The following is a 14549-nucleotide window of genomic DNA, read 5'->3' on the forward strand; positions in this document are numbered from 1 at the left end:
AAAAACATGTTATTCTCTGATGAGTTCCTCTCCATCTGGTTCTGTCTGATTTTATTTTTAGACTAAATGTAAAAACGCATTGAGAATACTGCTATGATAGCCTAGGACCATTCATACCACGTTAACACGAAACATTCATTAACATCACACCATCAATATATGAAATTATAAAACAACGGAGAAAAATAAACCTCAAGTGTGAGAGGCCGGGACTACACAAGTACCCGAGTCTATTCACATCATCACTGGTTTATGAAAAAACTCCGTGTACATTTAAATCAATACTTCTTCATTCACACTCAATAATTTTTTAAGAGTTTTCAAAGAATATTTTCAAAAGTGTTTCAGGGTGATATATAAAGACCTATTCATGGCATGAACCAGATCCCAAACTAATCATTAACAGCACGAGGGCTACAGCTCAGCTAAACAGGTGTATGCAATTTGTTGAGGCATGGAAAATTGGAGCACAAGAATGAGAACAAATAACCACTCATCTGAAAAAACCGGAGTGTCCCAAACGATTCTCAGTCCTTTGTCCCGTCCCGACAGAAAAGTCCTTCTGTTTCGCCTGAAAGGCTACATCAGGGGAAAGATCCAATGTCCAAAAAAACTCCTGCTTCCTTCAACGCCAAACAAACTTGCAGCTGGCTTCTCTCAAGATAGTGTTGGGACTGCGAGACGCGCCCGGTTCGAATAAAACAACTTACGAACCGGGCGTCTTGACGTCATCACACCAACGTGATGCGTGATAGGCTAAGCCCCAGCCATTCACACACCAAACAGACTCTCTGTGTTACAGATAGGTCTAAAATTAGCGATCTTAAAGTTCTGAAGACAGTCTAACGTTCAAAAGAAAGGTTGCCATTCATGACAAGTATTCAGACCCTTAGGCTCCAAAGTTTGCAAACGATCTATCCATAACTGCTCCTTCTGCCAGAGCACTCTCCTAATGCCTCCTCTCCTTAAAGATATGGGCAACTTCTCAATCACACAACATTTTAAGTTCTCAAACCTATGATCTTGTTGAACACAATGTGCTACAATCGGGGCCGTTAATTTGCGAGTATTTAAACAACTCTTATGTTCTGTCATTCTTACTGTTAAAGTGCGTGAAGTTTGGCCTACATAAAGCAAGGCACAAGGACAAACTAGAACATATATAATGTTCGTGGATTGACAAGTAGAAGTATGACGTAAGATATAATTCTTACCATCACTTGGATTACTAAAGCTCAAGGTTGTCATCATGATGTTACAATTGGAGCAATGGCCACACGGGCCATGTCCCATTATATTATCTATGTTATCCATATTCTCTAAATTGAAGTTTTCTTTAGATGTGTGACATAACCAATCACTCAAATTCTTGTTTCTAGATTGAGAGAAAATAAATTTCTTATTTGAAAAGCAGGGAAGTGTTCTGAGTAATGGAAGATGTCTTTTATATCTATTAATAATGGACTGTGACATGCGAGTTTGTTTTATTACGCATGGAATCAAATCCTCTTCTTCTGGTGTCCTACTATATTCCAATAAGTTTTCTCTCGGATTGTGTAAGGCACGTTTCTTTGCTTTTTTAACTACTGCATATGGATAATCCCTAGATAATAACCTCTGTTCTAAAATTTTGGATTCTTGAATGAATCTATCTGTAGTGTTACATATTCGCCGATATCTTAGGAACTGCGCAAATGGGATGCTCGTTTTTAAATGGACTGGATGCATACTGTCAAATTTCAACAAAGTATTTCTATCAGTAACTTTGCGAAAAATAGATGTTTCAAAACCATCTTTATTCTTCAGAACTAAAACGTCTAAAAAACTGATCTTCTCCATGCTATATGACATTGTAAATTTGATGGTTCGATGACATTGATTTATCAATATTTCAAACTCCTGCAGCTGTTGCAAAGTACCCGACCATATCACAAAGATATCGTCGATAAAACGCCACCATTTAATTACATGTTGAAACTCAGATAATGTATAGATAAATGATTCTTCGAACCATGACATATAAAGGTTAGCAATTGTGGGTGCAAAAGATGCACCCATTGCTATCCCCGAGAGTTGTTGATAGAATTCCCCATTAAAGATGAAATAGTTGTTTTTCAGAGCTATAGAGCTTAGTTCTTTTAAGAAATAAGTATAGTCGCTGTCTATATCCGGTTGAGAATTCCATAAAGACTCTAATACTGAAAGAGCTTCCTCCTGTGGAATGCTTGTATATAATGCACAGACATCAAATGTCACTAGTATGTAATCTTTAAGAGAACCACATTCAAGATCATTTAGCAGTTTCAAACTTTTTGACCCCGCAACATTTCAAAATTCCCATATTTTATTTGCTCCCGAAGGTGCATAAGAACACCCAACGGCCCCCGGGTCGACCTATTGTATCGGCTCGAGACTCATTGCTAGAAAAAACTAGCAAATACATTGATAAAAAGTTACAATGTTTTTTGAAAGATATTAGATCTTATATACAAGATACTACTCAGTTTTTGAAACTGCTAAATGATCTTGAATGTGGTTCTCTTAAAGATTACATACTAGTGACATTTGATGTCTGTGCATTATATACAAGCATTCCACAGGAGGAAGCTCTTTCAGTATTAGAGTCTTTATGGAATTCTCAACCGGATATAGACAGCGACTATACTTATTTCTTAAAAGAACTAAGCTCTATAGCTCTGAAAAACAACTATTTCATCTTTAATGGGGAATTCTATCAACAACTCTCGGGGATAGCAATGGGTGCATCTTTTGCACCCACAATTGCTAACCTTTATATGTCATGGTTCGAAGAATCATTTATCTATACATTATCTGAGTTTCAACATGTAATTAAATGGTGGCGTTTTATCGACGATATCTTTGTGATATGGTCGGGTACTTTGCAACAGCTGCAGGAGTTTGAAATATTGATAAATCAATGTCATCGAACCATCAAATTTACAATGTCATATAGCATGGAGAAGATCAGTTTTTTAGACGTTTTAGTTCTGAAGAATAAAGATGGTTTTGAAACATCTATTTTTCGCAAAGTTACTGATAGAAATACTTTGTTGAAATTTGACAGTATGCATCCAGTCCATTTAAAAACGAGCATCCCATTTGCGCAGTTCCTAAGATATCGGCGAATATGTAACACTACAGATAGATTCATTCAAGAATCCAAAATTTTAGAACAGAGGTTATTATCTAGGGATTATCCATATGCAGTAGTTAAAAAAGCAAAGAAACGTGCCTTACACAATCCGAGAGAAAACTTATTGGAATATAGTAGGACACCAGAAGAAGAGGATTTGATTCCATGCGTAATAAAACAAACTCGCATGTCACAGTCCATTATTAATAGATATAAAAGACATCTTCCATTACTCAGAACACTTCCCTGCTTTTCAAATAAGAAATTTATTTTCTCTCAATCTAGAAACAAGAATTTGAGTGATTGGTTATGTCACACATCTAAAGAAAACTTCAATTTAGAGAATATGGATAACATAGATAATATAATGGGACATGGCCCGTGTGGCCATTGCTCCAATTGTAACATCATGATGACAACCTTGAGCTTTAGTAATCCAAGTGATGGTAAGAATTATATCTTACGTCATACTTCTACTTGTCAATCCACGAACATTATATATGTTCTAGTTTGTCCTTGTGCCTTGCTTTATGTAGGCCAAACTTCACGCACTTTAACAGTAAGAATGACAGAACATAAGAGTTGTTTAAATACTCGCAAATTAACGGCCCCGATTGTAGCACATTGTGTTCAACAAGATCATAGGTTTGAGAACTTAAAATGTTGTGTGATTGAGAAGTTGCCCATATCTTTAAGGAGAGGAGACATTAGGAGAGTGCTCTGGCAGAAGGAGCAGTTATGGATAGATCGTTTGCAAACTTTGGAGCCTAAGGGTCTGAATACTTGTCATGAATGGCAACCTTTCTTTTGAACGTTAGACTGTCTTCAGAACTTTAAGATCGCTAATTTTAGACCTATCTGTAACACAGAGAGTCTGTTTGGTGTGTGAATGGCTGGGGCTTAGCCTATCACGCATCACGTTGGTGTGATGACGTCAAGACGCCCGGTTCGTAAGTTGTTTTATTCGAACCGGGCGCGTCTCGCAGTCCCAACACTATCTTGAGAGAAGCCAGCTGCAAGTTTGTTTGGCGTTGAAGGAAGCAGGAGTTTTTTTGGACATTGGATCTTTCCCCTGATGTAGCCTTTCAGGCGAAACAGAAGGACTTTTCTGTCGGGACGGGACAAAGGACTGAGAATCGTTTGGGACACTCCGGTTTTTTCAGATGAGTGGTTATTTGTTCTCATGCTTGTGCTCCAATTTTCCATGCCTCAACAAATTGCATACACCTGTTTAGCTGAGCTGTAGCCCTCGTGCTGTTAATGATTAGTTTGGGATCTGGTTCATGCCATGAATAGGTCTTTATATATCACCCTGAAACACTTTTGAAAATATTCTTTGAAAACTCTTAAAAAATTATTGAGTGTGAATGAAGAAGTATTGATTTAAATGTACACGGAGTTTTTTCATAAACCAGTGATGATGTGAATAGACTCGGGTACTTGTGTAGTCCCGGCCTCTCACACTTGAGGTTTATTTTTCTCCGTTGTTTTATAATTTCATATATTGATGGTGTGATGTTAATGAATGTTTCGTGTTAACGTGGTATGAATGGTCCTAGGCTATCATAGCAGTATTCTCAATGCGTTTTTACATTTAGTCTGACTTACACGATTGAATTTCCACATATATTTGATTTTATTTTTAAACATGTTTCACAATGAAGTACTATAAAAGCATCTTGGTTCTGATTCTATAAAAGATACTTAAAGTTAGCACCAGATTGACACACCTAGCTGAGCCACGCCTAAGTTAGGCCTTCTTTTACTAAGCCGCAGTAGAGGTTTCTATCACGGCCCAGGGAGCTAAATGTTCTGTCGCTCATACTACTACTACTACTTATCATTTATATAGTGCTGAAAGGTGTATGCAGCGCTGAACATTTTCACATTCATAGACGGTTCCTGCTCGGAAGAGCTTACAATCTAACTTGGACAGACAGACATGACACATAGGGTTGGGAATGCAGAACCCAAGGTGAGAGGAGTTAGGAGTTGAAAGACTCTCTCAAAGAGGTGGACTTTTAAGTGGGCCTTGAATACTGCCAGAGACGGAGCCCACCATAGAGATTTGGGTAACTTGTTCCAAGCATACAGCGCAGCAAGGCAGAAGAGACAGAGTCTGGAGTTGGCAGCCGAAGAGAAGGGCACGGAAAGGAGGGACTTACCAGCTGAGCAGAGCTCACAGTGGGATCATAGGGGGGGGGGGATACGTGAAGAGAGATAGGAATTCTATGCGTATTGGAGCATTTAGCACTCCGGGCTGCAGTAGAAACCCAAAATTCACTCCTAATTATGCCTAGTGAGCATGGGGCATTGACGCCATTTGTGAAAGCTTCAGGTTTGAAAATAATTCTACATGCAAAATGACACCAGCGCAAGGTTTTAAAATTATAACCAGGATTTATTGAATTATTGGTTCTATTTTCCCATTATTAGATCAAAAGAATAGCATAATTGCTTACATTGCGCTCATGGGAGATCATCATCGTGGCCAAAGACTGGCCTTCTCACAATGGTCTCGTTTTTCTATCTCATTACAGTCTATTATATAACTTTTGGTTTAGTGACATCATCAAGTTTGACGACCAATAACATTTCTATGGGTGGTCTTAAAGTTTAAACAAAGAAACATTCCTCCATGTTTAAAAGTTAGTCAAAGTTTCAGATGATTTCTGAATTAACATTAACATTCAAAAGAATTCACAATTATTAACATGGTAAATTCTCAGTCCTTCCATGCTGACAAGTTCTGAGCCTTAAAGGAAAAAAAACTCCTAAGCTGACAGATTCAAATTGCACAGCCTTACACAGAAATCTTACTCAGGAGGAAAAGGGGGGGTTAAATCCCCCTCTCCTCTTCCTGAAGCGTGGGCTTCCAATGCCCCCTTCTCCCTATTCTTGAGACTGACTCTAATCACTTCCAGATGTTGTGCTCAAGATTTTTTCTTAGTGTTTCTGCTTACCACATATTACATTCATGGGCCCCAAACATTCATAATTTCATTCATATCTTGGCCATTCATACTTCATACATTTTATATCTCAGTTTGGAATATGGAGTTTTCCTAACTGGCCTGAGCACATCTGTTAACAATTAGAACCACGAGGCTAAAGGCGGGAAGCTGAACAAAGAACAGAAACTATTCACTGGCACAAGATGCTGGCCTAAGACAGGACAGTCATAGTACATATAAAGAACCTAAACTGGACTCCATGTAATCATGATCCTGATTTCCACCATGATTTAGCTCAACAGCAAAGTACACACCATTCTTTTCCTTATATTAATCTTTAGTGTGTTTTTTCTTCTGGCCTTAGCTACATTATATTTAAATTTTTATTCACCTGTTTTTCCGTACGCTTCTATTTGGGCGCAGTCCTTAACTAACACAGATGTTTGTCTAACTAGAATTACCCAGAATCATATGAAAAACTGGCGCTACAAAAATACTGCACTATCATGCTTCTGACCTCATTATCGTCCCATAAACAGCACCCCCTGCTGGCCACGAGCCACTACTCCTCAATCCCCTCTTGAATATTACTGAATTTATGAAGTAATATTCAGAATTGAGCTCGTGGTCTTATCTGTGGCGCTGGGGTTCACTCAGGGTACGGTTCTTCTTATGGATCAGTGTGTCTGTGCAAGTATATTCTTTTAAATGCCAATTAGATAGCAAAAGCCAGAAAAATGTACTACCTAGGCCTGCAACGGCAGGTGCCTAGAAGATCTTACCCAAAGCTTACTTGAATTCTCTAGTGAGAATGCAAGCAAATCCCATCCACTATTCTAGATAAAACCCATTCAAGTGTACATTTATGTAAGTTGCTGTCTAAACCATATCATATAGGAAACTTACCATTCCAGTGATAGTTAGACAGTGTCTGTTCTAGGTGCAAGTACAGTCCTAGAGCAGAGATGTCTGTTGTTTTATTTATAGAGGTATTCATGAAACTCCAGTACTTTTAAAGTTTAAAAGTCAGAAAATTTAGAGAAAGTATAGCTAAAGAAAAATAGAACCCTAGATTTCCCTAAGATAAAGAGAACCTCAGTATTACCTAATTTAATTAGTCCCTATGCTCAAAAGTGTTATGTTATAAAATCTTGGAATTATATCAATAAAGTGTAAAATAATGCACAGTGTTAAGAAAACCCAAATATATGCTTAATATGGAAATGTACTCATGTGCAGATAATGCATGCACATCAGATATAAGTTTTCTTTTTTCTGTGTGTGTTGCAGGAACTCATTTCTCAAATTTAAATTAAAATCATTAAAAGGACTGATGATATCAGCTGTTAAACCCAATTAAACAATATTGTGGCACTGTGTTACAGCTTAGAAGCTGCCACTGTATATGGAAATACAGTCATATGAAATAAAATTTAAAATACAGGATACACAAAATATTTTCTGAAAACAATGCATGAAGACAATGATAAAGAAAATACAGTTATTAATACAATATCAGAATAAGTCTATGAAATTATGCAAAAGCATAATTAAAGTTCAGAAGCCTAATTTAAATGAAGTGATTTAAAGTAACGTGGTTTAAGATAAAGTCTGCTTTTTCGTTCAAAATTTTTTATATGAGTCCAGAAATGTCTTTTGCAAATAGTTTTAGCAACTTGTAAGGTCGGAGTCTCTAAATTAATTTCAGTGAAATTTAAATCATGGCTTTAAAAAGTTCATGCTGCAACGTTTTCATAATTCAAGCTTGGCTTTTCTGTAATTATGGAACTGCTTTTCTTTACTGGTACAACTGAAAGGTAAGCACAGCTCATTAGTTGAAGACAAAGGAACACTGAAATTCCCGCCGAAAATTCAGCATCGGAATTTTTCTCTGTGTTCTCCACAGCTCTAGTGGTGGTATGTGGTACTGCTGATCAGTGTAAATCCTGATCATTAACAAAAGAACAAAGACAAAAGAAACACATGGCCCCTCTGCAAACTGTACTAATTCTTGTATTGCAGAGTCTTCTGTGTAGAATTGTTGAAAAGATTCAAAGAAGGTTCTTAACTGAAACACAAAACATACAGATTAAATAGACTTTTTTCAGGGTCCTGTAGTACCAAAATATGGCCACAGGAAAATTTAAACATGCAGACACATTCTCTACATGGTAAAATTAGACTTTCTTTTTTTTCTAACATCAGGGAATTATTCTCAATTCCATATTCTTTATTAGGTTCCTATCCTGAAGAGCTTACTTGTAAAAAGTAAGCAAAATTTCAATTCCGAATTCATCCACTTACATAAAAGTTTATTATAATTGTTCATTTCCGTTAACCAAGTTAGCAAGCCCTTTGTTTCACATTTATTTCGATTTTCAAAAAAATATAGGTACTTAACCTCTACTTTTGTTAATCTTTTTATTTTAAACTTCCCAATTTAATTTTAAAATGCATTTAAATTTAATTACTCCCTAATCATACATTTCAGGCAATGCACAAGTTTAAAAATACTTTATAAACCATGCAGGGGCACAAAAATTCATATTCAAAATTAATTTGAAACACTGAGATAAAAATATAAAGGCAGGGATTTTATTTTTCCCTTATGCACACTTGCCTGCTTTTAAGCATGGTATCTGTTTTTTGGAATAAATCTTTTTCTTTTCCACAAAATTATCCTTTCACTGTTGAATACATTCCCAAGTCCAGCAGAATTCTTTTCTTTTCTCCCATCTTCCCTATCGAACTCCACCATAGCAGATCCCAGGGAATTAACACATTTCACAAGCTTTCTTTCCACATTCCTGTACATTCGTTCTACAGACTATCTCCCTGCTTTGAAACAGCCAAACATTTAAACGATCTAGCTATTCAAACTTTCTTTTCCTTTTCACTTCACTTTCTTGTTTAAAAATCACTTTCCAATTCCTTCTGATCCTACAGTTCTGTTCTTCCAATATTCTGATAACCTTTTTTTAAAATATAAAGAAACAACATACAGGCTACATAACCTCTTTTTAATGCATTCTTTGACATAGCCCTAGGCTACAAACAGCTCTGAAGCTACTAAAGTACCTCAATTGTTCTTAACAGCACAGATCTACACTACAAAAACAACATACACAAACTTTCCGGAACTCTAAACAGCATGCTGGTAAAGTTTTATCAGAGAGAGACCACATTGAATCCTGATATTTACACTACATAAGCTTTTCTTTTTTTTTCTACTACATCGGAAACAAATTTAAGCCACGGATACATAGGATTCAAACTACCAGTTCTCAATAAACCCTTTTAATATGCAAAACAGACTTGCTCCGAGACTTCTCAAAAAAGAAGAATCAAATTCGTTAACTGACTAGTATATAAGCAAATACCTGTTGGAAAATCTGTAGCCCTGAGACAAAGGACTCCATTGCTGCTATTCCCTCCCCCTCTTTCCTCACGTGATAGCTCTGTGGAAGGCATGGAGGAAAAAGGTGGGGGTGAAAATCCCCCATTTGCAGCCCGCTCTTTCATTCACACAAAGAAGACTGACAAGCAAGGGGACGGGAAGCCATTAACTTTATTTTTCTTTTTCCAGAGACAAGAGAAAAAGTTAGGGCAGAGCAAAAAAGACAGAGAGAGACAGAACTGGAGTTTAGAAAGACAAAGCTGAGAAACACAATTTCTTTTTTTTTTCTTTTCAAAGTAGTTATTTCAGATAGGCACTGAAAATGCACTGAGGGAGAAAAAGAAGGAGGGGGTGCCCTCAGCCCGTTTTTTCAAACAAAAAGACGGGACAGAGGGAAACTTTTCAAAGTCAGATTAAAACAGACAGTTTTCTTTTTCACAGAGAGAAAGAGTTAGTTCAGAGACAAAGCTTAGACACACAGCCGGGAAGAACAAATTTGTTTTTTTCTTCAAACTTAATAAGCAAAAACTTACGTTCACAGAGGAGACCTGCTCTCTACTGGGCCTTACTTTTTTTCTTCTTTCAGACGGGCACTGCTCAGTTTAAAAGCCAGATGGAAAAATGCCAGCACTGCAAGGGATTTTTTTTTTTTTTCTTTTCACAACATTCTTTCTGTGTTACTTTTATTTCTAATTTTTTCTTTTTCTTTTTCCATTAACAAGTAATTTCCACTAACTTTATACAATTATGTACAGATATATACAAGCATGCATGCTCCTTACTGTTAAATAAAAATTTTTTATTATTATTTTTAATTTTTTTTTTTTTTTTATTAATTTTTAAATTTTTTTTTTTTTTAATTTTTTTCTTTAAACAGGCGTAATACTCACAATTTTCCAGTTTTCCGGTCCCGTTTTATCTCTAATTTCCGCCATATTCCTGCGCAGCCAGTCAACCTGTGACTACCTTTTGTTACACAACCATGCGAAATCTCTAAAGTTCCTAGAGTTTCTATGAATAACCTATAAGCTTTTTCAAGGCGTCAAATTAGTTCCCGGGTTTCGGCACCAATTGAGCATGGGGCATTGACGCCATTTGTGAAAGCTTCAGGTTTGAAAATAATTCTACATGCAAAATGACACCAGCGCAAGGTTTTAAAATTATAACCAGGATTTATTGAATTATTGGTTCTATTTTCCCATTATTAGATCAAAAGAATAGCATAATTGCTTACATTGCGCTCATGGGAGATCATCATCGTGGCCAAAGACTGGCCTTCTCACAATGGTCTCGTTTTTCTATCTCATTACAGTCTATTATATAACTTTTGGTTTAGTGACATCATCAAGTTTGACGACCAATAACATTTCTATGGGTGGTCTTAAAGTTTAAACAAAGAAACATTCCTCCATGTTTAAAAGTTAGTCAAAGTTTCAGATGATTTCTGAATTAACATTAACATTCAAAAGAATTCACAATTATTAACATGGTAAATTCTCAGTCCTTCCATGCTGACAAGTTCTGAGCCTTAAAGGAAAAAAAACTCCTAAGCTGACAGATTCAAATTGCACAGCCTTACACAGAAATCTTACTCAGGAGGAAAAGGGGGGGTTAAATCCCCCTCTCCTCTTCCTGAAGCGTGGGCTTCCAATGCCCCCTTCTCCCTATTCTTGAGACTGACTCTAATCACTTCCAGATGTTGTGCTCAAGATTTTTTCTTAGTGTTTCTGCTTACCACATATTACATTCATGGGCCCCAAACATTCATAATTTCATTCATATCTTGGCCATTCATACTTCATACATTTTATATCTCAGTTTGGAATATGGAGTTTTCCTAACTGGCCTGAGCACATCTGTTAACAATTAGAACCACGAGGCTAAAGGCGGGAAGCTGAACAAAGAACAGAAACTATTCACTGGCACAAGATGCTGGCCTAAGACAGGACAGTCATAGTACATACAAAGAACCTAAACTGGACTCCATGTAATCATGATCCTGATTTCCACCATGATTTAGCTCAACAGCAAAGTACACACCATTCTTTTCCTTATATTAATCTTTAGTGTGTTTTTTCTTCTGGCCTTAGCTACATTATATTTAAATTTTTATTCACCTGTTTTTCCGTACGCTTCTATTTGGGCGCAGTCCTTAACTAACACAGATGTTTGTCTAACTAGAATTACCCAGAATCATACGAAAAACTGGTGCTACAAAAATACTGCACTATCATGCTTCTGACCTCATTATCGTCCCATAAACAGCACCCCCTGCTAGCCACGAGCCACTACTCCTCACTAGTTGCCAGTAGGCGCCTTGGTGTAGACCAGTGTTTCCCAACCCTGTCCTAGAGGACCACCAGGCCAATTGGATTTTCAGGCTAGCCCTAATGAATATGCATGAGAGAGATTTGCATATAATAGAAGTGATAGGTATGCAAATCTGCTTCATGCATATTCATTAGGGCTAGCCTGAAAACCCGATTGGCCTGGTGGTCCTCCAGGACAGGGTTGGGTAGACACCTACTGGCTAATTATTTTTTAACTGTTTTAAAATTGGTTTTTAATGGTGCTTTCAATTATCAGTGCTGAGTAAGCCAATTATGAAAATTAAGTTAGGTGCCTAGATCACCTAGGCACACCAAGCTTGTTGCCTAACTTTAGGCATCTTTAATAAAATCAGGGTCTTAGTGCTTAAGAAAATAGGTGTCAGTAAATGCTCAGAGGCTAATGGCCATGCACTAAATGGGACCATTAATAGGAAAAATGGAAAATGGAGCCATTTTATCCCACACTAAAAATTGGCCTCAGTGCGCAAGAAAGACCCATGCTGCTTAGTAAAAGGTCCCCCCCCCCAAAAAAAATATGGAAATGCAACACTGCATCTCGCTATCAATCTAGCTAAATCAGTGATCGCTCCTGCCCATAATTAGCTCTTGTCTTACAAAGAAAGCCACAACTTATAACGGTTTTCAGACCCAGCAGTTGTACTGCAAAACTACTGCTAGCGGTCATAGCTGCCATTTTAAGACCAAAGCTAGCACGGACAGGAATTATTGTGGTTCTTTCCTGCCTGGACCATCAGGGACTATTAGGGGGGAGGGAAGGACAGGAAGTCTACGGGTGGGTGGGAATGGAAGTTTTTCAAAAGAGGGGTTGCTTTTAGGGGGTCTGAGGGAGTTGGGGAGGGGGAACCAGCTCTTGGAGGAGGGAGGGAGGAGAAGCTCTGAATAACCTGATATTCAGCCCGCTGTCCACTTAGTTAAATGGATAGTGAGCCAAATATTGTGCCTGTCTACAGGAATTCTCAACACAGTAGGAGGTCGGCCAGTACCCAGTATCGGGGTCTAATTCAGGCTTAAAATATTCTGATTAAAAAAACCCACTACTGCTGGCTGAGTATCATAGGGTGTATCTGTGTCTAAAAATCATTATCTATATCTATTAGATGATAGATTTCTATGTATAACCATTGTAGCTCAGGATAACAGTTTTGACAAAAATAAGATACTAGAAAAAACATAATTTTCAGAATTAATATAAACTATTTTATTTGTGATCTTTAGACACATAGCACAGAACTTGCCAGATTTAAGCTCTTGTTATAGAAGCCCTACAAATATATGTCATAACATTAACTTTCATTTTATTTTTTGAGTCTTATGGTGGTTATGTCACATCGATGGCTCTTGGATCTGGAACTCGACTATTCAAATGTGGAATGGCAGTTGCTCCGGTTGCTAGCTGGGAGTACTACGGTATGAAAATATTAATAAAAATAGCATGAAAATGAAAATATTTTATTACTCTATAAATTAAGTCCATAGAACAAATCAAGCATCTGCAGTAAAGGGCACCCACACTGCTGCAAAGTATGCAGGTACTTTTAAAGTAGGAATTTAGCACAAATTCTTAAAGTAAAAGCACATGCTCACTTTCACTTTTAAAATCTCCAAAGAAACAGTACCTGCACATACTTGCAAATCCTTTTTTTTTTCCAACTAAAAACACAAATACAAAAGTAGGAATGTTATTTCAGCCCATGCCCCTAGAATAGGGGTGTCAAAGTCGTGCCGCAATCTAGTCGGGTTTTCAGGATTTCCCCAATGAATATGCATGAGATCTATTTGCATGCACTGCTTTCATTGTATGCTAATAGATCTCATGCATATTCATTGGGGAAATCCTGAAAACCCGATTGGATTGCGGCCCTCGAGGAGGGACTTTGACACCCCTGACCTAGAAACACCTCCTCTTAATGTATGTGAAAGTATGCATTGTTGCTCTATTGCATTCTTTTATTGATTTATAGACTTTTGGGGGGAAAGTTTTTTTTTATCTGTGGTACTCATTTTGAAGATTGCTCTCCCTATAATAAGTTGGAAAGAAAAACTGCAATACAGTTCTAACTTAAGATGGATCTTTGGCTATGTCAATGTTTTCTTGCTTGCAAACTGACAGCTGTTTGAATCCAGATTCTGTAATATCTGGGAGCAATGTTACTCAAATAAGAGTGTAACGCCCCCTTTGAGGTTGTCCTTGGATCTGAGGCCCAACCTGGCTGGACTCCCCCAAAGTCGGTCTCCGTCAATCCCTCACCCTCTTCTCTCCCCAGGAAAAAAAAAAAAAGATTTGTGAACAAGGTTGGCTAATAAATTATAGACATTTTATTTACACTGTGTACACAGGCCTAGTCATGAATAACTTTCAGTTATTTTGATATATATATTGTCACATGGAACCCCCTCTGAAGGCACAGGAATCCTTGCAGTGTCCCAGAACTGATGAGCAAAGTAGGGAATTGTTCCAGGAGAAAACAGAGAAACCTAAAATTTCTCCTAGATAGAGACCCCTCATGCCTGTTTACCTTTTTCTAAGCAGCAAGTGAAAAGCAAGGTAACAGGACTACAAATCCCATCAGGCCGAGGGCAGAGTATTCCTAAAGCCAGCTGGGAACAGCTCCAGTGCCTAGCAAACAGTGCCTGGAACAGCTCCAGTGCCTAGCAAATCCAGAACTGATTTGAGCCAGCTCAACCAGCACCTG

At 37.5% G+C, this 14549-nt stretch overlaps 1 protein-coding gene across 1 annotated transcript in view; it reads left to right on the top strand.

The window, feature by feature from the left end:
• Nucleotides 1–14549, top strand: part of FAP (fibroblast activation protein alpha) — a 201779-nt gene that overhangs the window by 156847 nt on the left and 30383 nt on the right. Inside the window, exon 22 of the mRNA XM_033944547.1 lies at nucleotides 13164–13263. Coding sequence (XP_033800438.1) covers nucleotides 13164–13263 — 100 coding nt within the window. The remainder of the gene's footprint in view (nucleotides 1–13163; nucleotides 13264–14549) is intronic.

The sequence above is a fragment of the Geotrypetes seraphini genome, chromosome 5 (genome assembly GCF_902459505.1).
Source record: "Geotrypetes seraphini chromosome 5, aGeoSer1.1, whole genome shotgun sequence".
Taxonomy (NCBI): Eukaryota; Metazoa; Chordata; class Amphibia; order Gymnophiona; family Dermophiidae; genus Geotrypetes; species Geotrypetes seraphini.